The sequence below is a fragment of the Pan paniscus genome, chromosome 11 (genome assembly GCF_029289425.2).
Source record: "Pan paniscus chromosome 11, NHGRI_mPanPan1-v2.0_pri, whole genome shotgun sequence".
Classification (NCBI taxonomy): domain Eukaryota; kingdom Metazoa; phylum Chordata; class Mammalia; order Primates; family Hominidae; genus Pan; species Pan paniscus.
This window is the reverse complement of record NC_073260.2, coordinates 51,894,681-51,921,998: the sequence shown is the minus strand read 5'-3', so window position 1 is coordinate 51,921,998 and position 27,318 is coordinate 51,894,681. Positions and strand designations below refer to the sequence as shown.

Genomic DNA, 27,318 nt, shown 5'->3' with positions numbered 1-27,318 from the left:
CCAGGAATGTGGCTCTGGGGACTGCCTCGCTCGGGGAAGGGGAGACGGTGGCCACGGTGTTAGGAGAGGCGCGGGAGCCGAGAGGTGGCGCGGGGGTGCCACCGTTGCCGCAGGCTGGAGAGAGATTGCTCCCAGTGAGGCGCGTACCGTCTGGGCGAGGGCTTCATTCTTCCGCGGCGTCCCTGGAGGTGGGAAAGCTGGGTGGGTATGTGTGCAGAGAAAGGGGAGGCAGGGAGGCCAGTCACTTCCGGAGCCGGTTCTGATCCCAACAGACCGCCCAGCGTTTGGGGACGCCGACCTCGGGGTGCCGTGGTGCCCGGCCCCACGCGCGCGCGCGGGGCTGAGGGGTCGGGGGCGTCCCTGGCCGCCCAGCTTTAACAAAGGGTGCTCCTCTCCACCCCGCGAGGAGGGGCAGCTCCGGAGACCCGGTCTTCAGCGAGCGGGGTCTTAGCGCCGGGGAGGTCTACTTCCTTTTGGGGTTGCCATTTTACTATTATTATTGCCTTTTTTTTTTTTTCAAAAGGACTGGAGACTGATGCATGAGGGGGCTACGGAGGCGCAGGAGCGGTGGTGATGGTCTGGGAAGCGGAGCTGAAGTGCCCTGGGCTTTGGTGAGGCGTGACAGTTTATCATGACCGTGTTCAGGCAGGAAAACGTGGATGATTACTACGACACCGGCGAGGAACTTGGCAGGTAAAGGGGGTGCCAGAAGCGTACCCTCCTGGATTGTGGAAATGCATAACGATGGGGCCATTGGGTGGTAAACAAATGCAGTTTGAATCAGGCGTCTCCCTCGCCCTTTCTGGAGATGCGCAAATCATAGAGAAAAGAGTTACTAACCCAGCGGTAAACCGCCTGGTCCAAGGGCCTGGGGGTGGAGGAGAGGCAGCAGTTCAGGGCTAGATTATGATGCACAGTATATTGATCAAGTCCCCTGGACAAAATCAGATTTAATTGTCCGTGCTAACTCTTGTCAGCCCTTGCCCTTCTGTGACAACAGGACAAACACTAAGATTATAATTGCAATTGGAGTTAGCTTTTATGTGTGATTTAAACGGAGGGTACAAACTAATTAATAGGTTTTAAAAATCTTAGTACTTTACCCTCTATCTAAATTTTCAGTGTAATTTGAGCAAGTATTGGTAGGTGGTAAATGGAGACTTGCCAGATGTTGACATTGGGCTTGGATTTTGAAACTTCTTGCAACCAGGAATTTAATTAGCTGGTTGGTGTTGGTGGTTGCTTTGGTTTCATTTACAATGTTAAATTTTTAACAAATCAATGAGAGTCTAATATGGCTATCTGGATTCAGAGCATACCTCCATTGCTGTAGCAGCTGTGATTCTCAGTGTAAAATCTTTCAGTTTCTAGGTAAACAAAGAATGGTTTCTTTCGGGGCATCTAAGGGCTGATTGCTGTTTCCTTTGACTGTGTATTAGACAGAGTGTTTTGGGCTCTGGTCAACTTTAGTAGAAAACCTAGTTTTCATACATACATTTAAAACTGAATTTATGGAATTTGACTGTGGTGTATTTACATTGTGAGTGGAGTAGGCAAAAGGATCTTTAAACAAACAAAATATGTATTTTCTTATATGTGCATTGAAATATGTATTTTCCCATATACATCTGATGTCCTGATACAAAGCTTCCTTTTTCTCCATGAAAAGGAAATTAAAAAATACCCACATCCTGGATTGCCAAATGAGAATTATGGAAACTAAGCTTAACTAAATTTTTTTTTAAATTCAAACGATAGTGTAGAATTTTTTAAAAAGTTACTGTAACAGAGTATTTCTCTAAATATTTAGTATCAACTGAAAACATAGATGGGGGCCTGTGCTTAGGAAGAGCTCTCTGTTTATTGGTGATCTGGTGAGTAAATAAGGAAAGCTCTTCAAAAATCACATTTCATGGATATGTTTAAGATTAAAGTTTAATACTTGGTTTAACTGGAATTAAATAACTTTCCTGTGGTTTTCAGCAAGATGAGTGGTATTTGGAGTTTTCCTTTGGGACTGGAAAAAAAAAGCAAAAAAATAAATTTTAATTTGATTTGCATAGTGTGGCCTGATCATTTAAGTGTTGTTAGAAAGAGAGATGACTAAAATTAGTTGAGATTATTATATTATGGATTAAGTATATTGACCTTATTTTCATTATGATTTTTTGGTACAATTATGTGTTATGAGAAAGAAATAGAAAAAGAGGCCTCCCTGTGGTTGGTGAAGGGAGTTTTTGATCTTTATTTCGTGGGCGTGATGATGAGGGGAGGGAGGTGGCTTGCTTATTTGTCACTAGCACTTTGATTTGCTCAGTGTACATTTCTGTGTATAACGTTCTCCCCACTGTGCAAGGCAGATTGACAAATTGTTTATTAAATAATTTGTGTGACCTAGGAATTTTAAAGAAATGCTCTGAAAAACTAGAAGTCTGAAGTTTTTAAAAACGAAATGTACAGACTCATCTATCTTGTATAACTGCTATTGTTTTTGCCAAAAAATGAGTGAATGATTGTTTTTTGGAAAATTTTTCAAGTCCTGTGATTTTATGTCTGCCTTGGATGTAGCCACTTCCTGAAAACAAGTCCTAATGTAAAATGGACATGTAGGAAGATGCTGCTTATATGACATCACGTGTCACTGAGGGAAGATTGGGAGTGGAGGCAGGAGTTTGGTGGCAGGAAAATGGAAATGGGCCGATATGTGGCACAAACGCAAGGTCATTCTAAGCAGTGAATTACTAGTAGACCAGTATCTAAGATTTAAGACTTTACTTGGCCAGGCGCGGTGGCTCACACCTGTAATCCCGGCACTTTTGGGAGGCTGAGGTGGGCAAATCACGAGGTCAGGAGTTCAAGACCAGCCTGGCTAACATAGTGAAACCCTGTCTCTACTAAAAATACAAAAAAAATTATCTAAGATTTAAGACTTTAATTGGCCAGGCACAGTGGCGCGCGCCTGTAGCCCCAGCTATTTGGGAGGCTGAGGCACGAGAATCGCCTGAACCTGGGAGGTGGAGGTTGCAGTGAATGGAGATCGCGCCACTGCCCTCCAGCCTGGGTGACACAGTGAGACTCTGTCTCAAAAAAAAAAGAAAGAAAAAAAAAAGACGTTACTTACATATCTTTAGCAGTCATCTAAATAATAACGATTCACTTACCTTATAAATGTAGTGAGACAAAGTACATAGCCAGGAGGAAAGATGGGTTTTTAAAGAAGTAGAGTACAAGTATTATTGTTAATGTTATTTTACTTTTAGGAAAATTGAAAATGTTCGTATTTGTGTGTACTGCCTAAGACTTCTGTAAAAGCTGTCTGTCAACGGTCAGGAACTTTATAAAGTATTGCAACTATTGCAGCAGTCCATCTGCAGCAGTAATAGAGCAGATGGGCCACTGGACAGATACCCTGGTCCAAAACCTGGCTCTGCAACTTGCCAGTTTTCTTGAACAGGCCATTTACCCACTCTGACACTCAGGATTTTCCTCTATAATATGAGAGGTCTAGTGCTTTTTTCATGGCTGTTGTAAAAATAATCTAACTTGTAAAAGTAGTTTATCAGCAGTAGAGAGTTAAACAAATATAGATATTATCTGTAGACTGGCTGAGACATCTGGGTGCCCCAGGCAAGCTAATAACTTGGCTGGCAAGTCAATATTCTTTAAGTTTCTGTTTACCAGCTTTGGGAGGGGATGCCTTATAGGAAAAGGGTCATGGGGAGAAGGGTTGCTGACAGCATTCAGCCTCCACTATGATTCTGAATAATGCAGCCCTGGCCTTGAGCTGGCACACCCTCCAAGCAGAAGCAAGTCCCTGCAGCAGATGCACTTGTTATCTTTAGAAGAGTGCTTGGTGGCCTTCAGTTTTGGCTCCTGGAGGCCCTTTAGGGTCTCACCCTCTGTCCCAGGAGGCGGAACAAAGAACTGCCTCCATGATGTGTAATAGTCTCTGGGAGGAGTTCTTATAAATCTGCTATTATACCGAGGTGTTTTAATGCCCCAGGATGCCCTAGCATCTCTTATCAGTTGGCACCTCGGGCAGCTGCAGGCTGACTTGCCCCATTGTCGGGCTCTAGTTACACCCTTGGCCGTCGTTCAGCCTAACCTGTGAGCCTCCTGGGCACCTCTCTGTGTGCACTGCTTTCCTGAGGGACTGGCCTTCTTTCCTATTGCACCATCTGACCTTATATGATCTTAAGACCTAAGTCCTACTTCCTTAATGAATCCTTCCACAATGAGTTTCCCCTTTTAAAGTCAAGTGACTTCTCTGAGACTCTCTTTGTCCATGACCATAGACTGCCCAGTGACATGTTTATCCTGTTTTATGTTTATTAGTCTTGTATTGCTCTTTGCAGCCAGCTTGTGAGTTTCTTTGGGGTGTGCCCTGTGGTTTGGAGTTGTTGTGGTCCTTTCTCCCCACGGTGTGCAGGGTGCCATAGACTTCCTGCAAATTGGTATCTATGATCAATATTGGGATTAATGCATGCCTCAATGAGCTAATGCAGTTTGGCAAGTGTAATTTTGAGACCAGAATGGGGATGTAAGATGCAAACGATGATGCTGATGCTGATACTGTTAGAGAGGCAGTGTGCAGTGTGGAAAAACTTGAGAATGCTCATTTGGAAAGTGGGGAGACACCTACCCTGGTAGAGTGTTGTTAGAATTACAGACGTGGCTTTAAACATCTGACATGCAGTCCGTCTTTCTAGTCTACAGGTAGATATGCATTTACTGAACACCTACTAAGTGTGATGTGTCTAAAATATATATATATGTATATGTTTTTTATACATATATGTGTGTGTATATGTATATATATATATTTTAGAGACAGGGTCTTACTCTGTTTCCCAGGCTGGAGTGCAGTGGCACAGTCATAGCTCACTGTAACCTTGAACTCCTGGGCTCAAGCAGTCCTCCCACCTCGGCCTTCCAAAGCTCTGAGATTATAGGGCAGAGACACTGTGCCTGGCCTATAATATATCATTTTTATTATTTTTAATAACCTGTTTTCTCCATCACAGCATTTACCACATTGCATAGTAACTGCTTATTTGATGATCTGCTTTCTCTATGGGGCCATTACCTTGGACTTGCTCCTCACTTTTTATTTCTCATGCCCAGGTTGATGCATGGCACTTAGAAGGCGCTCAGTAAATGCATGCTGTTAGACTAGACTGAGTGGATCAATATATGTAAAGCAACTTGAAAGAATATGTATGTATTAGGGCCTCAACAAATGATGGCTTGTGGTGAAGATGAACACTTAGGATATAATGGCTGCCGCTCATCAAAATAAAAACTGCTCTTGTTTTTGCATTCTTTGTGGCTGAACAGTAATGAGCACAGCAGCCAAAATTTTCAAGCACAAGATCAGTTTTAAACAAAACAAATGAAGTGGAGCATTAAATATTTTACATTGGTTTGGATGGTCATTGGAAGCTAATAATTCAAGTTTAAAACATTCCCCTTTCGGCATAAAATCCATAGGCATTTTAATTGAAGTAAGAAATTGTCATAAGCCCTGGCAGTCCAAGTGCTTCTCTAGACCGGTTTACTGCGGATTGCAGGAGTCAGTCCTATGAATAATGGCAACCCTGTGTGGCTCATAGAAGGGGAGAGACTTTCTGGCATGTTTTTTCTTCAGAAATGGGAACCACAGGCCACCGGTGGGTTTCTGCATACTTATAGGACTGTGCTGAATGTGACATTTTTCCTCTTAGCATTTTTGACTCAGAATGCTCTCAGATGTTTCCTCTGATAGGAAAGGGTCCAAAGTTTTAAGAGAGATAAAGTTCAGCTACATAGATTAAAGGCAACGGTTAGTGATTTTAAAAGTGTGTACATTTTAGGAAGGTCTAATAATAATTTTCCAGGATGTGAAGGGAAAGCATGATGGTGTTAGTAAGTGGCAGTTTGGTTGAATGCTTGCTTGCTGGCACTGGGAGTGTGTTGCCGGATTACTAGGGCAGGCATCAAATTTAGGTTCAAGGGGGCCAGGAACAGAGTAGGTGGAGGTGCTTATTGGTCGGGAAGCCAGGGAACATGGAAGCTCACTTCTTGGTCCCCCATGCTCTTTTACCCTCAGCTTGTGTCTCACCCGGCCAATGAGGAAACTGAAGGCCGCATATCATTGGTATATGCCTCTGCAAAGCCATGAAAAACTCATAAGAAACCTACAGAGATGGATGTCCAGATAAATTCCAGTGCACTCATCCCTCGGTATCCATGGCGGATTAGTTCCAGGACCTCTGGGGACACCAGAATCCACAAATGCTGAAGTCCCTTATATAAAATGGCATAGTATTTGCATATAACTGATGTAATCTTCCCATATATCTTAAATCATCTCTAGATTACTTACAATACTTAGTACAATGTAAATGCTACCTAAATAGTAGCATTATAATGTTTAGGGAATAATAACCAGAAAAAAAAGTCTGTATATGTTCAGTACAGATGCAGTTTTTTCCTGAATATTTTTGGTGCAAGGTTGGTTGAATCCATGGATGCAGAACCCAAAGATCCAGAGGGCTGACTGTAGTTGTATACAGGTGTTATATCAGGAGAGGCAACATTGGCTCTTCCACCTTGTTCTCTTCCCTCCTAGCAAAGTTGTAATCCAGACCACTTCTTTCCAGGTGATTGGGGGTGAGGGGCTGAGCTGCTGGATATCTGATATCTGGGAGTGGCATGGTCAAGGTCACATTGCCTGACTCAGCAGGGAAATGTGTTAGGAACTTTCATCCTTCATTCTAGCCAACTGCCATGAGTACCTAACATTTTGTATAAATTAAGTGAATATTATTTTAGTAGAAATTTATTTCTGATTATGAGACAAAGGAAGCCACTCTTCTGACAAGAGGGGAGTGGTTTCCATTGGGGAAGAGTACCCCAGAGAGCTCAGGGACTTTGTTTGTTTGTGTTTTTTTTTTTGTTTGATTTTGTTTTGTTTTTTTGAGACGGAGTCTCACTCTGTTGCCCAGGCTAGAGTGTAGTGGCGTGATCTCGGCTCACTGCAACCTCCGCCCTCTGAGTTCAAGTGATTCTCCTGCCTTAGCCTCCCAAGTAGCTGGGATTACAGGCGCCTGCCACCGTGCCTGGCTTATTTTTTGTATTTTTAGTAGAGACGGGGTTTCACCATCTTGGCCAGGCTGGTCTTGAACTCCTGACCTCGTGAGTCACCCTCCTCGGCCTCCCAGAGTGCTGGGATTACAGGCATGAGTCACTGCGCCTGGCCTTTTGCATTTTTGGAGACGAAGTCTTGCTCTGTTGCCCAGGCTAGAGTGCAGTGGGGCGATCTTGGCTCACTGCAACCTCTGCCTCCCCAGTTCAAGTGATTCTCTGTCTCAGCCTCCCAAATAGCTGGAATTATAGGCATGCACCACCATACCTGGCTAATTTTTTTATTTTTAGTAGAGGTGAGGTTTCGCCATGGTGGCTAGGCTGGTCTTGAACTCCTGACCTCAAGTGATCAGCCCGTCTCGGCCTCCCAAAGTGCTGGGATTATAGGCGTCAGCCTCTCGCTGCGCCTGGCCGGGACTTTGACCTGGAAGAAGGCTGAGTGACCAGCATTGCCTCCCTTCACATTTTATCCACCTGTGTTTAGACAGGTCAAGTGGCTTTCTCCAGGCAGCTGATTAAAAGGTGGCAAGACATGGACCCAGAACCCAGGGCCAGGCCTATTTCATTATCTGTGCTATTTAGGATTTGGCAGTTTTCCATCTTTGAAAGCCAGATGAAGTTGATATTTAAGAGAGGTGAAGTAGGCAGCCATTTGACACCAATTTATTTCAGCATCTGCATGGAGAAAATGGTTAGGGATAAATAGTAGATGCTTCATGGAAGGTTTTCATTTGAAGCCCAGCCAAAGGCAACAGGGTCTGCCCTTTGAGCTCAGAACTTTCGCAGGCCTTAACGACACACTGGGACCTTCTTTCCTTTTCCAAATGGCTTCAACCTTGCAGTTTGGAATGATGTCAACATGTGGCGTAGTTTTATTCAAGTCCCAAGTTAATGGTTTACCTTTTTAGAAAACTCCAAAAACACTTTCATTGTTATTTAACTTTTGAGTTATGTAATGTCTAAGAGTCTTGTCTCTGACCCGTGCACCTACCTGCCACTGACCAACAGTTTCTCATTTCCTTATGCAACAACTAGTCTGGCTAGCTTAGAGTTGGTGTGTGATTGTTTGAGACTTTATGTGGAAGATAATATTTAATTGTTTTGTTCTGGTTTGTTGGGGTAAATTATACAAATGGAATGCATCCTTTCTCGGCCTTGAAAGAGGTTATATGACAGTACAATTATAATAAATTCAGTATATGACTTTGGGTACATTCTATTATAAACGAATTTTTTTAAAGGTGCAGTTAGAAGAGGGTGGAAGAAAAAAGAAGTTGACACTCCGATTTTCCACATCATCTAACTAAAATGGATTTAAACTAACTTTCTCTAACTATTAAATCTTTCTTAGGTAAGTACAGTTGGATCCCAGCTCTAGAGTTAATGTGCTGGGTGGGTTTTTACAAATAAAAAATCTAAAACCTAAAATAGTTGTGTTTTATCTTCTGTCCCAATCCAAAACAAAACAAAACAATCATGTGATAGTAACTAATCTCTGGAGATACCTGACAAGCGTGGTCCAATAGTGACGCGGGTTTGTCACTTTGGTCTTTAGGTGACATTGACAGCTAGTGTGGCTTATGGATCACACTGTGGTCATTGAAGTATAATGTTGCTTACCTCTGAGAAGTGATCATGGGGCCTTCTTTTTTTTTTTTTTTTTTTTTTTGAGACGGAATTTCGCTCTTGTTGCCCTGGCTGGAGTGCAATGGCGCTATCTCGGCTCACTGCAACCTCCGCCTCCTGGGTTCAAGCGATTCTCCTGCCTCAGCCTCCCAAGTAGCTGGGATTACAGGCATGCGCCACCACGCCTGGCTAATTTTGTATTTTTAGAGGATTTCTCCATGTTAGTCTGGCTGGTCTTGAACTCCTGACCTCAGGTGATCTGCTCGCCTCAGCCTCCCAAAGTGTTGGGATTACAGGCATGAGCCACCGCATCTGGTGTTCACGGGGCTTTTACCTTATGTACTACCTTTCGATGTTTCAGTTGTGAGCTTGAAAAATTTTATTCAGTAACCTAACGTATAATTAGAGATGCCAGAGTGGTGGGGAGGGGAGGGAAGGAGGTTGGGAGAATGTTGTTGATTTTTTTTTTTCCCTTTATAAACACATACAACTTTGGACGAAGAACATAATGTTTGAGCAAATGAATGCTTGTAAACTGCCGATCTCTGAAGTGTGAAAAGTTTATATTGATGGCACTTATATTCATAAGCCTGATGGGTTTTGGCTGGGAAATTTGGCTCGAGGTACAGACTTCTTTTGGGACACATTTTATTTTTCTGTCAAAACTGCCTGATTATTCTTATTTAGGAAATATGTGATGAATGAGGCTGGCTGGTAAATATTTTAAGTGCAGTTGATATTATAAATTTTCACCTACAAAAATGAACTACTTTTCATTGTTGAATAGTTATGTCTTAGTTCATTGCTTTTTACTTTTGAAACTGTATAAACTTTTCCCTTTTTTTGGAGACGGAGTGTCGCTCTGTCACCCAGACTAGAGTGCAGTGGCATGCTCTTGGCTTGCTGCAACCTCTGCCTCCTGAGTCAAGTGATTCTCCTGCCTCAGCCTCCTGAGTAGCTGGGACTACAGGCACCCGCCACGACGCCCGGCTAATTTTTGTGTTTTTAGTAGAGACAGGGTTTCACCATGATGGCCAGGCTGATCTGGAACTCCTGACCTCAGGTGATCTGCCCTCCTCGGTCTCCCAAAGTACTGGGATTACAGGTGTGAGTCGCCGCACTGGTCCAACTTTTCCTTTTCACCTTAGAAAGATTGTCAGGATTTTTTTTTTTTTTTTGAGACGGAGTCTTGCTCTGTCGCCCAGGCTGGAGTGCAGTGGCGCGATTTCGGCTCACTGCAACCTCCACCTCCCGGGTTCACGCCATTCTCCTGCCTCAGCCTCCCGAGTAGCTGGGACTACAGGTGCCCGCCACCACACCTGGCTAATTTTTGGTATTTTTAGTAGAGTCAGGGTTTCACCGTGTTAGCCAGGATGGTCTCTATCTCCTGACCTCGTGATCCGCCCACCTCGGCCTCCCAAAGTGCTGGGATTACAGGCGTGAGCCACCGTGCCCGGCCACGATTGTCAGGATTTTTGAGACCTTACTACAACCCCTGACACCTGACCCACAGTATAGAATTTTCCAGGTGAAAAAGACATGTAGAGAAAGCCATCAATGCCTTTCTTTTTTTTTCCCCCGTTCATGAAAATGATTAGATTTTCCTTTGAGCTGCCTGTCTGTCTGCCTAGCACCTCATATGTCTATCCAGGACTGGGCTGCCTCAGAGAGGATAGGTACACCTAAAGCAATGCAAGAAAAAAAGTGGCGGAAGGATACCATGGGACAGGCAGAGAGAAGAGGTCAGAATTTAGTGTTGATTCAGTTCCGATCTTTCCACCCTCCTTTGAGAAGTTTTTCTAAATTGTTTTGCCTCCTCTGTGTAAAGCTCAATTTTTGGGGCCATCTGTGGTTTATGGGTAAGCAGCAGAAATGTGTGTCTCTGGGAAAGTGATGAAAGGCTGCAACCTTTGGAGTGTAATATTTAATAGACTAGGAATTACAAGCTGTTTGGCTTTATAAAAACAAAGCTACAGGCGCTGCAGGTATACGTATCCTGTAGAGAACAGACTTTTAATGGGTGCTGCTGATGTTGGAGATGCTGAATGGTATATAATACACAGAAGAGCTGTCCTTAGGAATTTGGTAAGGCAAAAAGCGCTAAAAAGTTATTTATTACCTTAAAATAATATTTCATTGGCCTATAAATCAGTATAATTGAAGCACAGCCTGCCAGCATTTTCTTTTCTTTTTTTTTGAAATGGAGTTCTCCTCTTGTTGCTCAGGCTGGAGTGCAATGGCGCAATCTCAGCTCACCACAACCTCTGCCTCCGGGTTCAAGCGATTCTCCTGCCTCAGCCCCCCGAGTAGCTGGGATTACAGGCATGCACCACCACGCCCAGCTAATTTTATATTTTTAGTAGAGATGGGGTTTCTCCATGTTGGTCAGGCTGGTCTTGAACTCCTGACCTTAGGTGATCCGCCCGCCTCGGCCCCCCACAATGCTGGGATTACAGGCGTGAGCCACCGCGCCCGGCCATCCTGCCAGCGTTTTCTTCTGTGCACTTGGGATGGGAATATAGAAAATTGTCTTCCTAGATATTGGCTTTGCCATTCAAAGTCTCTACAGTCAGTGTGTGAACTGCTGGGAGTGATGCCAGAATCTTTCACAGATTTCATTCCTGGGAGCTCTTCTGGCGTCAGATGATCGCGGTTTCTTTTCCTTCTGCACCACAGCACATGGAGGAGGCCTCTTTCTCACTTGCTCCGTTCCTTTGCCATTCATGGAGGCAGTGGCACCAGTGAGCTCACGGCCAGGCCGCTTTTGCCCTTTTTCTGACTAAGTCACTATAGATGGACTAAACAGAATATATTTACAGTTCGCCCATTTAGAATCGATAAGGGTGTGCCCCAGGCTCCATTGTATATTCCATTACATACAGCCTCAGGCATCCGTTTCAATTGTTTGGGAGAGGAAGTGAATTAGCACAAGTGGAATATCTACAGGATGAAACGTTGTCAGTCTGTGCGTTCCTCCCGCCCCTTCGTTGGCTGGGCTGGAAGAGATAACGCTTGACACGTATGGAGCAGACAAGGGAATGTCAGCCTCGTGACCATGGAGAAGCAGGAAGTCCCTTGGTTTTGTTCAGTGTGATTTCGGCATTGAATGAGTAGATCCTGTTTTAAGAATATTACTCATTAATATGAACCATCATTTTGTAGGTCTTGTCTTTAGAAGCAACATTCTCTTTAGTGCAGATAATGCTTATCTGCATTGAGAGAAGTTATAATAACCTGGAGAATGAGAAGGAAATACACATGCGAAATGGCCCAGCCAGTTTCTCCTGGCAACCTCTCCAGAGCATGTCCTAGGCTGCTACTCCAGGAAGGCTCCTGCTCTGATTTCCTGTATTCCTTCACGATTTGGAATAGATAACTGGCCACTTGGCATTCTTATTACAGGGGACTTATGCGTGGGATTCTTGGCTTCCCCTGTGGACTGTGAGTTTTCTGAGGGTAGAGAACATGGCCTTTTGTCTCTGGTGTTGGTTGGAATTCAGCTAAGTGCATGGTAAGCCATGTTTATTTCGTTGCCTTATAAAGGTACATATGCAGAAATTAGAACAGTGTTTCAGGGCTTTGGACCCAAATCCCTGTCTCCACAAAACACATTAGCTGTTACTTTGGGAAAGTCACTTGACTTCTGTGAGATTTAGTTTTTCTCATCTGTAAAATGGGGATAGTCATCACGGCTAATTCATAAGGTGGTTGTGAGGATGTCTGTGATATGTATAAAGTGCTTGGCACAGTACTAGGCACACAGTAAGTGCTTGAGAGGTGGACGCTATTTAACAAGACAGAGCAGGAACGGGAGAGATTGGGAGAGAGACAGTATAACATGCTTCTGAATCTGTGTTCCCAGGTCCTACCTCTTCATTCATTCCTGCCCTGGCCTCCCACAGGCAGAGTGCGGGTGAGGGCTCACTTCTCCTCAGTTTCATCCTTCCTCCCTCTCTTCTCCTCTGCCTGTCTCTCCTTTGGCTCAGCCTGCCTGGTGGGCTCATTCTGCCAAGTTTGCCTTTGCTTGTCTGTTCCATTTTTCTAGGTATCCTTGCCTCCTTCCGACTGGACTCAGTTTATGTGCTGAGCTCCCTTGGTGAGTCCACCTTATTATGTGCTCATTAGATGATGCTTAGGGTTCCTAAGAAACATATTGACTAGGAATTTAGCTGTGCATCTGAAAGTTGGCTGCTGAAGGCAGAGCTTCAAGGGATACCCTTTTCAAAGTCCACAAGACACCATGGGAAAGGGAGGGAAAAGCTTCATGTTAAGGAGGATCTGTTAAGATGGGAAGAGATGCATTTAAGGAAGCAGAGACAACTAAAAGCCGCTCTGTAGCCAGGAGGAGTTAGCTGCTCGGCAAGAAGGCTGCTTGGAAATGCTTTGAGGGATATCATCCTGGTGTTACAGGGAACCTGAGACTATGTGAGCACATAAATTCGTGTTTTTAATGCAGTGTGCTTCAGTTCCTGAAAGGTAGATTTTCTTTTTCTTTTTTGTTTGTGTGTGTGTGTGTGTGTGTGTGTGTGTGTGTGTGTGTGTGTGTCTGTGTTTTGTTTTTTTTCTCCCAGATGGAGTCTCACTCTGTCACCCGGCCTGGAGTGCAGTGGCGCGATCTCGGCTCACTGCAACCTCCGCCTCCTGGTTTCAAGCGATTCTTCTGCCTCAACCTCCCAAGTAGCTGGGATTACAGGAGCCTGCCACTACGCCCAGCTAATTTTTTGTATTTTTAGTAGAGATGGGGTTTCACCATGTTGGCCAGGCTGGTCTCAAACTCCTGACCTTAGGTGATCCACCCACCTCAGCCTCCCGAAGTGCTGGGATTGCAGGCGTGAGCCACCACGCCCGGCCTGATTTTATTTTTCTAGCTTGCTTTTTCAATGAGAAACCATCTTTTATTTATTTGTTTGTTTATTTTTTTAGAGACAAGGTCTTGCTATGTTACCCAGGCACAGTGGTGTGATCATAACTCACTGCAGCCCCAAATTCCTGGGCTCAAGTGATCCTCTCACCTCAGCCTCCTGCGTAGCTGGGACTATAGGCGTGTGCCAACACACCTGGCTTAAAAGCCATCTTAAGTGGCCAAATAAGACACTGGGAATTTGATTAGGGATACAAATAATTGATTTTTTTTTTCATGGATCTTTATGGAGAAAGGAGTCTGAGATGAGTGTGGACACCTGAGTCCCTGACCAAGAGAAGCCTTGTGCAGCATGTCAGACAGCAGATCCTGAAGCTCCATTCAGTTGTGACATGTACCAATTTAAGATGTGAAAATGAGTGTTTTGCCAAGCCAGAACGGTCCGTGCCAAGAAAAGCCTATTAGGTTGGTGGCTGAAAGGCTGGATTGTTAGGATGTACTGAATGGTGAGGCCCTGCCAGCTGCTGCGGGTAAATGCCCACTTACATGTCTAAGTACTCATTCTGTTCCCCTGGAGTGGGGTCCAGTTTGTTCAAGAAACATGGCTGCTGTGCGAGAGGCTGCTTTCTTTTTTTTTGAGACGGAGTCTTGCCCTGTCGCCCAGGCTGGAGTACAGTGGTGTAATCTCGGCTCACTGCAACCTCCGCCTTCCAGGTTCAAGAGATTCTCCTGCCTCAGAGTAAGTAGCTGGGATTACAGGTGTGTGCCACCATGCCCAGCTAATTTTTGTATTTTTAGTAGACACAGGGTTTCACCATGTTGACCAGGCTGGTCTCGAACTCCTGACCTCAGAGGCTGGTGATCCACCCACCTCAGCCTCCCAAAGTGCTGGGATTACAGACATGAGCCACCATGCCTGGCCGAGAGGCTGCTTTCTTTTAAAGAATTATTTCTTGTTCTTTGGGCTTGTTGGGTGGGTATCTTTAGTTTGTAAAAGTAACATAAAACTGACAAAATCTGAAAAGGAAAATACTTGGAAATTGGGTCTGTAAGGTGAATTTAGGTAAAACGTCAAGAGAACTAACAAATAGACAACAAATAAGCTATAAACAGGTACCATAAATAGGCTGTTAAACGAAACTGTCATTTGAACCGTAATATTTGCCCATCATTTATTCATTCCTCAAGGGCTAATTGAATATCTGAATGATCTTGCTGCAGTGTTGGGCAGGGCCCTCTATCTCAGCAAGCTTCTAGTCATGTAGGATAGACAGACTTTTGCACAACCAACAGTATTGGAAAGCCTAAATAGGAAGTGAGATGAAGCATGGAAAAATGTTTTTTGGAGTTCAGCCAAGGAGAGATCGTTTTGACTTGGAGGTTTCATTCCTTCATTCAGATTCTTGTGGACGACGTAAAAATGTAAGCAGGTGGGTGCAAGTGTGGGTATGTATGTATGTCTCTACCCTTGCCTTCCTTGGAGAAAACTGGAAATAAAACATGAAAGAAATGGGGACAAGGAAACTAAGATTTGCTAGGAACTCTAGACCAGCAGCTGGAGGTAGGTATTGTAATTCACATTTGAAAACCGAGGTTCAGAAAGATCATTAGCCTTAAATAGTGTGTTTAAAATGCTGGAAGCAGTAGTTGGACTCCCAAGCTGCTAAGCCATGTCTGGAAATTGGGTGGTGGGTGGTGCAGCTCATTTTGTGTCCTGTTCTACTGTCACTGTCTTGGAAGGGAAGTTTAAAGAAGTTTTAAATGTCTAGCACAGTGCTGGCTCATACGATGTGTTCAATGCCTGTTTTTCGCCTTGCTTCCTCTAAACCAGGTGTTCTCAACCTCGGCATTAGTGACAGCCTGTTCTGGATAGTTTTCTGTTGTGGGGGCTGTCTTGTGCATTGTATTTTAGGATAGGATATTTATAATAGGATGTTTAGCAGCATCCATGGACTCTACCCACTGGATGCCAGTAACAGCCACCTCCTCACACTCTTTATGACAGCCAAAAATGTCTCCAGACATTGCTAAATGTGTGAGGGGGTGCAAAATTCCCCCACCCTCTGTAGAGAACCACAGGAGTACAAGATCAAGAGAGATCAGTCTTGACTGATGTGCTTAGGAGGCTAGAGCTGGTGTAGGGAAGGAGGAGCCTGCACCTAGTGGGCAAAGAAAACACCCCTGTGGAATGAGCTGAGAGAAGATATTGACCTTGGGTGTCCAGAGCTGGCGAGGGAAGAGAAAAGGCTGCCAGATGGTCTGAGCGTGAGGTCTAGGGCAGTTGCTGTTGTACTTTGATTTGTATGGACTGTCCCAGGAGTGCATAGTTTCCTGTGTCCCAGAGGTCTGGGCTGAGACAGACAATGGGTATGACCTGGAGAACCTGCTGGTGAGGCTTGTGGGTGTCAGAGCCCTGTTGAATCACTTTTCCCTGTCCATTCAAATAGCCACTGCAATTCCATACCTATTTGTATAATTACTTTCAAATGTCATTCTCTTCCTTAAGACTGGAAGCTCCCATGATCTAGGTCTGTGACTTGTTTTCTGGTTATTGAATTGAGCACAAGAACCAGCCCCAAATTGAACATTTAAGTGAGTGACATGAATGAATGATGGAAGGAGTGTTCGCATTAATTGTTGGATTGAACAAAGCCCGACATGATTAAATGTAACAGATACAAAGATGAAGCCAGACAATTAAGTTGGAGAGAAAAAGCAATTGCTCAAATTCAGCAGCAGGGAGACTTGTCATGACAGTGTCCTTTTGGAGAAGAGTCTGAGAGCTTTGATAATTACAAATGTCTGTGGAACCCATATCCTCGTGACTGCATTAAGAAGAAAATACAGCTTTTGTCTATACCATAGAAATTGAATGTCTGCAATGGGAGTTGCTGGTTTCTCTGTTTTCTCTGTTTTTGCTGAGGTCATTCTGCATCTGGGACATGAGAGTGTTCTGTTCTGGGAGAGACACTGACAAACTTGGGGGAGTCCAAAGAAGGCAAAAGCTGGAGAACCTGAGTATCTCATGAATAATGTATTTTACTTAGCTATGAAGTCAAGCACCATGTGCATCTTTTTGTAAATATTACTGCATGTAATTCCTCAAACTAGCCTCTTATGGGGATCCTCTATTTCAGAGCTTGGCAGACATTTTATGTAAAGATAGTAAATATGGTAAGCTTCGTGGGCCACATGGTTTCTGTTGCAACAACTCAACTCTGTTGTAACTCAAAAGCAGCCACGACATTATGTGTCCAAAAGGGTGTGGCTGTGTTCTAATAAAAACAGGCAATGGTCTGGTTTTACCCTGTGGGCCATGATTTGCTAAGCCCTGCTCTGTTTTATTGATGAATAAACAAAGGCTTAAAGAGATTAAATAATTTAATATGCTGAAATGAGTAAGTGGCAGAACTGAAATTGAGCTCTGGGCCTCTCTGGCTCTGAAGCCCATGAAAACACACATAGATGGTCTTTTGGATGGGGATAGGCTTGTTTTGGGGGCACTGGGGGTCAGTAGTGGGAGCCATGGGGAGGCAGAGATTGGCTTAGTAGGAAGAACTCAGCTGTCCAATAGCAGAGCAGACTGCAAGTGAGGTCACAAATGGTGGACACTGCAGTGTTTGCACTAAATACCCACCTGGTGGGGATATTGAGGAAAGGATTGCCGATTTGGGGAGGAAATTGAGCTGATAGCCTCTGAGGATCCCTTCCAACTCTGTGGATCTGTGGTCATCAACAAAGGGGACCACGTGGGTAACAAACAGCTTCCACCAGGGTGCTCTTGAGCAGGAGCTGCGGGGCAAGTAGCTGCCGTTTTCTTCCCATTCTCAGAGTCCATCCTGTTGACCTCTCCTGCCCACTCCTAATGGCCCTTTCCTGCAGGTCGGTCTTACCAGCCTCCCCCCATTTCCCTGCAGTGGTCAGCGGGTGCCCTTGCCGCCCTTTCCCTAGCTCCCAGCTCTCACCGCATACTCAGCTGAATCCCCAGGGAGAACACAAAGCAGAGAGTTGTACAGTTATGGGCCTGCTCAAGTATCCCAGTCAGCGCATCCCTGCCTCTGAAGGGATACAGATGAATGTGGCCTCTTGCTGTTCTATGCCAACTTGGAGTTCACTCTCTGGCTGTACTTGCCGCCTCCCAGCTTCTGCCCTTCTCCTTGGTGTGGAAGCTGGGATTCTGTCTCCAGCATTACTCCAATTTTTCCCTTGTGTCTCTAGTGGATTCCAGATCCTCTCGCACACTGCCAGCGTTGCAGCATCCATACTGTTGGGGCTCAAGAGCCAGCCAGGTCATAGCTGTGGTCTAGGCCATATCGGGTTCTCCCAGCGGGCCCATTCTCCCTGGGGTTAAGTCCAGCCGTGGCAAACACGGAGTTTCTGCCTTGCCTTTCCTGCTGAGCAGGCCTCATGAGTCATGAGTCATGGCCCCGCAACTTCCCATTGCTATCTGACCTTGCTTCCCCCTGCTCTGTCCCAAGGGTGATATCCTGCTTGCTGTCTTGGTGATTGTTTCTAAACTGCCTAATAGCTGTAATTTTTTTTTTCAGGCTGATTTCTAATTTTTCTTCAATGTCAGGTAACTCCTTGTTTCTTATTCTCTTAGGCCTCTGGTTTCTGCCTTTCCAGCAGGCTGGATGGTTTAGCATGCTGCGTGTGTGGCCAGGGGCAGCCCACATGGCTTCATTAGCTCTTCAGCCCCCTGGCAGGAGGTGTGAAGAATGCTTCCTACAGTATGTAGGCACCCTGCGATTGGGGCATTTTCCCATGTGCTAGGTTCGGTGGATTGGAGAAGCTTGAAGGGGTGGATTTGGAGGATATTGTGCAAAAGGAAGGTGTGGCAGTCAGGGTGCTGGCAGGGAGCTGGGCCCTTCTGATGGTCCAGATGTAGGTTATGGGATGGTCAGGTACGTACTGTCTGGCAGCAGAAGGGGAGCCTGTACCATGCCTAGGGCTGCACTGGAGTCATAGAGGGGCGTCACCAGTACATGCCACTTCAGGGAAGAAACATCACAACCTTTCTCTTCCTGCCCCCATAGTCCCAGCAGTGCCTCTCATTAGCCAAACCTAACAGGAACCACCTGTAGGGAGCCACCCAGGGTGGTGCAGTGTGTAGGAAAGAGTGAAGAATGCGATTGGGGGCAGGGGAGGACAGACAGATGGGACAGATGGAGAATAACCAGGGATAGCAGGCTTGCTACATTACTGCTTTCCTCTGGGGGTGCAGGTGGTCAGTATCTGTAGAACCCATCTGCTGGGCCTCTCTTCTTCTCGGTGGACTGGGTTTATAATCCATTTTCTCTCTGAAGGCATTCCTGAGACTCCTACCTCAAGCAGTGTCCTCCTTTTGCAAACTCCTGGGGTAATTCCTCATTGACACATTCATCCAGCACTGAGATTCCCCACTGTTGTCTCCCCCACCCCTCTCTCTGTGTGCCCATCTTTCCTAGATTGTGAGCCCGTAAAGTGTAATCATTCTTTTGTTCCCCACATCTTGCAAGACCCTTCAGAAATACCTATTGTCTGATGATCATTTCATTAACTGGTCAGAATTACAAAATCCTGAACTGAAGGATTGTAGCCATGGTTCCTATGAGTTTTAAAGGTAAACTGAGGAATTGCTGAAAAGTTCCTTAAGATGCATAGTGTGTTGTGCACATGTTTTCATCCTTGGCATAACCCTGTGAGGTGACAGCCCCATAAAAGTGCAAAGTGGGTCCCAGATCACTCTCCGCTAGCTGGGGTAGAGTAAGCTTCAGATAAAATGGCTGTTTCCTTTCCATCCCACTGATGATTTTCCCCAAATCTATTGGTACTTATTACCATGTTAGCTTGTCCCAGTGTCATATTTTTAGATTTGAAAGCAGAATGGGGAGGTGAGTCTAGTGGGAATAAAATGTGGTTGACCGCATTTCTACTACACAAGAGGAAATGGGCACCAGTGATCATGGGTGCCTGGGTCCCCATCTGCCCCATAGCACGGCTAGTGGGTTTCTGAAAGAAAGCAGCACGCATCTGTCGCTGAACCTGCGTTTTTACAGCACAGTTGTTTGCCGTGGAATATTTGCCGTTTATGGTTTTTTTTTTTTTTTTTTTTCTGAGATGGAGTCTGGCTCTGTCGCCCAGGCTGAAGTGCAGTGGCACAATCTTGGCTCACTGCAACCTCCGTCTCCCGGGTTCAAGCGATTTTCCTGCCTCAGTCTCCCATGTAGCTGGGATTACAGGCGTGCCCCACCACACCCAGCTAATTTTTTTTTTTTTTTTGTATTTTTAGTAGAGATGGAGTTTCGCCATGTTGGCCAGGGTAGTCTTGAACTCCTGACCTCTGGTGATCCACCCACCTTAGCCTCCCGAAGTGCTGGGATTATAGGCATGAGCCACTGCACCCAGCCATATTTGCCCTTTGAAAGGGAAAACCTAAGGAAACTGATGTTAACCCTTTGCCATCGCCAATCTCATTGATGTCGGCCAGTCAATCCTGTCAAATCTTGCTCTTTTTTTAATGATGCTTGAAAATTGGAGCCTCACAACTGTTTACTAGGTGGGTCTAGGATGGTAATTTCTGGAAATGACTGTAGACTATGCCAAATGTCTTTTTAGCCTGTTATCTGACCATGCCCGGATGGCTTAACTTTTCTCTAGCAGTGTCACTTTTTCCTTATTTCTCTATCTGTGGAGTAGCGTAGAACTGTATGTACAAAGGTTTCTGCTGACATATCAATGTCTACACAGCTATGTGGGTATCCATGTTGGTGCCTGAAGAGTCTGGCCCGCGCCCAGTATTTGGCAGCTGTAAAATGTTAGATGAACTTCCACCCTCAGTAAAAGCAGCCACCCCTTCAAAAGGGTCACAGGCATCCATCCAGTAATATCTTTCCAGGAAAAAAAAAAAAGATTTACGTGTAGTCAAGAAAAAGTAGAGATCGCAGGAAGCACTGCTCTGAGCAGATTACAACAGAGGATTTCGCAAGAGGTGCTCCTTGGCCAAGTCGAGTAAGTAACATCAGACTGATAGGAGGAAGAGCAGCTTAGCTTGGGGCCCTGTGCCCAGTCCTGCTTGTTTAGGCCTTTGTCCCTGTCTGCTTTCCTGGGGCTGGGGCTCTGGGCCCGGCCGATGCCCCTGGTCCCAACCCCAGCTTTATCACTGGGTTCAGCAAGGGGCTCTGGAGAGCAGGCAGCAATGGCAGGCACCTCCCACATGCACCAGTACCTTCATTCCTTTTCTCAGGATTCCACAGTTGCCCCTATAAAAAGACTGCTGTTGGCCCATGCCAAGTACTCTGGAATAGACAGGAGTGGTATTTCTGCCCTCTTGGAGGGTTGGTGTTTACCAGTGTCCCCCCTTGCTGCAACCCAATGGCAATTGTATTGCCCCGGTGCTCCAGGAATCTGAGGATGATTGGTTGATTTCCTATGATTTCTGGGAGAGTAGTTTACCCAAACCTTTTATGAACCAAAGCCATACTCCCTGGGAGTGTCTGGCTGATCATGTCAGAGACATCTGCCTGGTGGATTGGGGCTGTCACGTGACCAGTGGCCCGCTCTGTCTGCTGCCCAGTACTGCCAATTGGGGAGTGTCCTTCTGCCTTTTTCTCTGCCCTATGTCTGGGACACAGGGATGGCAGCCAGGCCCAGGAGCACCCAGCATCCTCCAAGCAATGAGGTAGCACTGCTTCTGACTTTTCCTCAGGACCTGGTCTTTTTCCATGACAATGAGGTGGGGCCCAACCTTCTCGAAAGTGGCATCGTTTCTGCACAGTTGTAACTGCTCTCGGGGGCGTCAGTGAAGTAGGGGTGGGAGGGAAGCCATGGGATGCTGAGAGAATAGGGCCGAGAGGACATACCTGCTCTCCAGCTTGGCCTTTGATCCAGACACTAGGGACGAGGCTGTCACTGTGGGTGCCTTTGTTAGTGTTTGTGTGTTTGAGTAGTCTGAAATGCTGTGACTTTTTTTTTTTGTTAATAAAGATAAGGAAACAAACAGAAAAAAGGAAATTGGAGCTTCCAAAAGGAAGAAGGAAGTCTTAATATAGAATTGACTTCTTCCCAGGTAAGTTTTAATTGCTTCTCATGCTTGTAGAAAGGTGTATCATGTGTTCTAATAGGTTAGGATTTAATTATGGCTTAAAATTACTTCTATAGGAAGAGCTTGGAGTTGCACCTAGGGAGAAGAAGCAGAGGGTTCCAGAATTGTGTAAACGGATTGATGGAAAAATAGGCTTCTGGTGCTGAGGGTTCGGGAGCCTTGCCAGCATCACAACAAGGTGTGAATTAGCCTCCTCGCACTCTGGGAGGAAGTGGAGGAACTGCTGGGGTGTGAGGCTGTGAAAGGACCTTGGAGAGCCAAGTCCTCCCTGCTCAGACAGGGACAGGCACAGCTGGAGACAGCAGTTTTCAGCTCTGTGGAACTCTTGTTCTCTGGGTTGCACTTCTTCCTGTGATAATAAAGAGGTTGAAGACAAGAAGACAGGTGCTTGAAAGCCGGAAGACAAGGGGAAAGTTGTTTGAAGCAGGTGTTTAAAAATCAGCCACTTTGGGGGGATGAATTAGGGTATCGGTAACAATTTTATAGCCTCTATGGTTTCTTTTTGACCCTCGAAGATAGGTGGGAAGTGGTTTTCTATACTTCTTTTAAAAACTGGGAAACCAGAGCTCAAAGAAGTTAAGCATGAGGCAGCAGAGTTCAATGCACTGGTGAATTGAAATGTTTGTGTGTGTATACATACATACCTGTATGCGTACATACATAGGTATATATACATACTCAGTATAAATATACATGCACATATATCTATACATGTACTGATACAAAGGGTATATAACACAATTTACAACTAATAACAAACTATGTGCACTCTTTATTATAAATTCCATTCAGCCAATGTAGGCTCACAGAATGCTTTTATTGATTTTTACTGTGGCCAACCTATGACTGACAATGGTTTGACAGAGTTGCATTCCAATTCACTAGTTTTTTACCTAGTAAATTTATTACCATTAAATCTAATATGTGATCTACTGTTAGACTATTTCTCACCTTGTACAAATTATATTCCTTAAGCTGAGCTTCATTTTGGCTTCAGTACTGCTGATTACAATAGTGCTAGCTATGTTTTAAGCTTTTGGTGGTGTTGCAGGGGTTGAAGCATTGTTGGATTCTGTATCACCTAAGGGTGTCTGTGTTTAGCAACCAGGTCATGAAATTCCTGAAAAATGAACAGTTGTCTCTTGTGAGCCAGCACAGGCAGGCTGGAGCACATCACTAGCTCCATTGTCAAGGTCTGGAAAGGCAGGTGCTTGTCTGTCTTATTCAGTCTTTAGCCCCAGACCCAGGGAGGTGCTGAATGTATGATTAGAGATTCAGTGAATATTGGTGAGATGGATGAATGAGGTTTCAAAGCTGGGACCAGGAGCCAGTCCATGGGACTCCAGTTCTTATCCCATGAGGACAAGGTCCAGGGTGGGCATTGAGGAATCACAGGAAAGGAGGGGCACCAGAGACCATCTCCACTGTCAGAACTCAGCTGCCATGTCCTACCTTCCGCTAGGATGTCAGCACTGGGGCACTGTGGTACAAAGAAGAGGAGAAGGATGACATCTCATTCGGTGTACTTTTTTTCCAGCTTTATCCAATCTTTTGGCAATTTTATTACCCATCACTTAGGAAAGAGAAGACCTTCTTATCTAGCAGTTTGATGACTTATGGTAGTTGCTTTGGTTTGAATATTTATCCCCTCAAAACTCATGTTCAAACTTAATCTCCAGTGTGGCAGTGTTGAGAGGTGAGGCTTTTAAGAGGTGATTGGGAAGGCAGAGCCTTCGTGAATGGATTAATTCATACGTGGGTTAATGGATGAAAGGGCTAATGGATTAATGCGTTATTGTGGGAGCGCCACTGGTGGCTTTATAAGAGGAAGAGAGGCCCAAGCATAGTTAGTGAGCATTTTCTTGCCCTCTTGCCATGCGATGCCCTCTGCCACGTTTTGATGTAGCAAGAAGATGCTCACCAGGTGCCAGCGCCATGCTCTTAGACTTCCCAGCCTCCAGGACCACGAGCTGAATAAATTGCTTTTATTTATAAATTGCCCATTCTGCAACAGAAAATGGACTAAGACAGTAGTCACCAACAATACTTAACTAGAATGGCCAGTTATGGAGAACAAGAGTTATATTTTTGTTCTCAGACAGGTCCCTTTACATCTTTTAAAATGAAATATGTAATACATTCACACAGTTCGAAAGTCAAAGACAGTATCTTGCCCTCCAGTGACTAGTTCCTTCTAGTGAGTCTTGAGATCATTCCATATATATTCTATGTGTATTTAAGACAATAAACATAAATTTTTTCATGTTTTTACTGAAATCGTAGCATGTTATACACATTGTTCTGCCTTTGGCTTTTTTGTTTTTTCACCTCATAGCATATCTTGAAAATCATTCCATTACTACGTAGGAAGAAATGCCTTTTTCTTCTCTATGATTTACTGTCATTTATTTAACCCTTTCTATCTGTGAACTTTTAGGATTCTTTTCTAATTTTTCTATTATAAGCAATTCTGCAATGATTGCTGTTGTATAAAATGTTGAAGCTATCTGTAGGTAAATTCCTAGAAGTGGAATTGCTGGATGAAAGAGAACATGCATCTGTCATTCTTGTAGGTGTTACCAAGTTACTCTTCATAGACCATAAGTCAGTTTTCAGCCCAACTACAAGAGAAAGCTGGCTGGCTTCTTTCCCTGTCTCACATCTGCTTGATTCTTGCCACTTTGATAAGTGTAGTTTCATCAGTTTTTAAGTATGAATAAGTGTAAGCATGTTTTCAAGTATGTTTAAGAACTATTTGTCTCTGCTTTGAACTTTCTACTCATACTCTTTGCCCATTTTTCTCTAGGTTTGTAGACTTTTATTAATTTGTAGGAGCTCTTTATATATTAAATAGCTTTATGTTCATGTTATGATTTGCGCATCTTTTCTCTAGGTTGTCATTTGTCTTTTGGCATTGTTTCTGGTACTTTTCTCCCCATGATTATATTTTTTTGTGTTGTGATAAAATGTGAAACTTGTCATTTTAACTATTTTTAAGTGCACATTCAGTGGCGTTAAGTCCATTCACATTGGTTGTGCAGCCATCACCACTATCCATCTCCAGAAGTCTTTCACCGTCCCAGACAGCTATATTTTTTTAAATAGTCGGATTTATCAAATTCGTTTAATCTTTTATGGGTTTTGTATCACAGTTAGAAAGGCCCTTACCGCTCTGAGTTTATTTGTTTTGAGACAGGGTCTCATTCTGTTGCCCAGGCTGGAGTGCAGTGACACAATCATGGCTCACTGCAGCCTCGACCTCCTGGGCTCAAAAGATCTTTCCACCTCAGCCTCCTGAGTAGCTGGGACCATAGAAACGAGCCACAACACCCAACTGATTTTTTAAAAATTTATTGTAGACAAGAGGTTTTGCCATGTTGCTGAGGCTGGTCTCAAACTCTTGGGCTCAAGCGATCTGCCTACCTTGACCTCCCAAAGTGTTGGGATTACAGGTGTGAGCCACCGTGTCCAGCCCACTTTAAATTCATTTTTAAAATATTCTCTCATAATTTCTTCTAGTACTTTGATGGCTTATTATGTATGTTTAAGTCTGTGATTTGCCTGGAATTTATTTTCGTGTGAAGTGTGAAGTATGGCTCCAGGCGTAGTTTTTCCAGAGTCCCTCAGTTACCATTTGCTCATCAAAACATGGTTTGAGGGCTGGCTGGATTCAACCAGGGAGATTTCCTGCACTGTTGGTAGCTGTAGGGAATCAGCAAAGCTGCTGTTTCCAGGAGCTCTTGTGAGCTGGGGAGTGAAGAGCTTCAGAAATGAAGCTTGAGCTAGACTGATGAAATCCCACTCTAGGAAAATACAAGCCTTACGGTGTTTATGTTTGCTATATTCAGAATCACAGGCATGCTAGTGAGTGCACTGTCTAAACATGTTGAAAGATGGTCTGCAGTATCTCTACTCAGCAAGGTGGATGAAACAGGTACAGCCCATGAGAGGCAAGTTAGTGTCTTGGATAAGGCGTTCCTGGTGGATGAGCCATTTGTGCCCCGATAGAGGTTCTTAAAGAGGAGGGGCTGGAGTCCACTGATGCTCTGGGCCTCTCCCTGGGGGAAGGGGTGCCTGTTTCTCTTGGCCCAAAGGCCCTGCACATTCCAGCATGCCCTGACCTTGGAACTGTTCCTCAGGTCTCTGGGCCCACTGCATCTCTCCTCCCACAGCTGGACCTGAGAGTCAGGGAGCACCCCTTGTATGCCAGCCATGCTGGGTCTGGGACCCCCCTCACCCTCAGGGCCCTCAGGTGGTTCCCTCAGGCTGCAGGGGACATAGAGATCAGTTCTGTGTGTTCCCTAAGCTGACGTGGAAAGTTGGGAAGCACACGCTTGAGCCCTTGAACTTCCTCTTTCTCAGAGCCTAACAGTAGAGCCGGGGTGGGTTTCTTGCCAGAATCCCAGGAGACACCAGCCAGGTCCTTTCACACCCCAAACAGTGTGAATGCGCATGTTTACAGCAGCACAATTCGCAATTGCAAAAATGTGGAACCAATCCAAATGCCCATCAATCAAAAAGTGGATAAAGAAACTATGGTATATATACACGATAGAATACTACTCGGCCCTAAAAAGGAATGAATTAATGGCAATTGCAGTAAACTGATGAGATTGGAGACAATGATTCTAAGTGAAGTAACTCAAGAATGGAAAACTAAATATTGTATGTTCTCACTCATAAGTGGGAGCTAAGCTATGAGGATGCAAAGGCATAAGAATGACACAATAGACTTTGGGGACTTAGAGGGAAAGGGTGGGAAGGGGGTGAGAAATAAAAGACTACAAATGGGGTGCATTGTTTACTGCTCGGGTGATGGATGCACCAAAATTTCACAGATCCCCACTAAAGAACTTGCTCATGTAACTGAACACCACCTGTTCCCCAATAACCTATGGAAATAAAAAGATTAAAAACAGAAACAAAAACCGAACAGTGTGAACAGTGCACCCTGAGGTCTCCCTGGGGTCCCTTGTACCCATCAGGAGCCTGTGGATGACCCTGTGCAAACAGTTGGGTGGAAGACTGTGTCTTCCTGTGTGTTTGGATGAGTACCAGAACTTTCTGCGTCTGTTTTTCACCCTGCCCAATGCAGTGCTTACCTAAAAAATGCGTTGAATAGAGCTTCTTCCTTTTACCTCGTTGCACTCCTGAGAGCAGGATGGGTCACCAGCAGCTGTACTGGAGTCACCCACGAAAATTCGGCCAGGATTCTCGCTCTTGTTGCGTCTGTTCAAACAACCCGCACGGTCTGATCCGGAAATATGGCCTCAATATGTGCCGCCAGTGTTTCCGTCAGTACGTGAAGGATATCGGTTTCATTAAGTTGGACTAAATGATCTTCCTTCAAAGGATTATCCAAGGCATCTACTCAGTGAAAAACCGTGATAGTTCTTTGTATATAAAATAAACATTTGAAACAACAACAACAACAAAAAATGCGTTGAATAAATGAAGGCCAAAATGTCAGTTTCCAAAAAGAACCTGAGGCGGTTCTTTTGGTCAGAGCAGCCCTGTTAGGGCTGAGGGCCTCGGTTCCACCTCCACCATGTTTTCCTCTCTCTTCCCACTCGTGAGCTCTCTCAGACCTGGCACTGTGGCTGCTCCCAGCTCCTCGCACCCA

The 27,318-nt window shown here is 44.8% G+C and overlaps 2 protein-coding genes across 3 annotated transcripts in view; both read left to right on the top strand.

The window, feature by feature from the left end:
* The first annotated feature begins 553 nt into the window (after positions 1-553).
* The window catches only part of DAPK1 (death associated protein kinase 1), a 205,942-nt gene continuing 179,177 nt past the window's right edge, over positions 554-27,318 (top strand). For both annotated transcript variants that reach the window (XM_003806677.5, XM_063594365.1), the window contains exon 1: positions 554-693. In XM_003806677.5, the coding sequence (XP_003806725.1) occupies positions 632-693 (62 nt within the window). In that variant the 5' untranslated portion in view covers positions 554-631. The remainder of the gene's footprint in view (positions 694-27,318) is intronic.
* Positions 26,842-27,061, top strand: LOC117981731 (small ribosomal subunit protein uS14-like). Its single transcript, XM_034967642.3, has one exon. It carries the CDS (start codon positions 26,857-26,859, stop codon positions 27,028-27,030), a length of 174 nt encoding a protein of 57 aa, XP_034823533.1. The 5' UTR covers positions 26,842-26,856; the 3' UTR covers positions 27,031-27,061.

What these genes read in the sequence shown, in the direction of transcription:
- LOC117981731 (XM_034967642.3), top strand. Translation starts at nt 26,857, where the DNA reads ATGGGTCACCAGCAGCTGTACTGGAGTCACCCACGAAAATTCGGCCAG.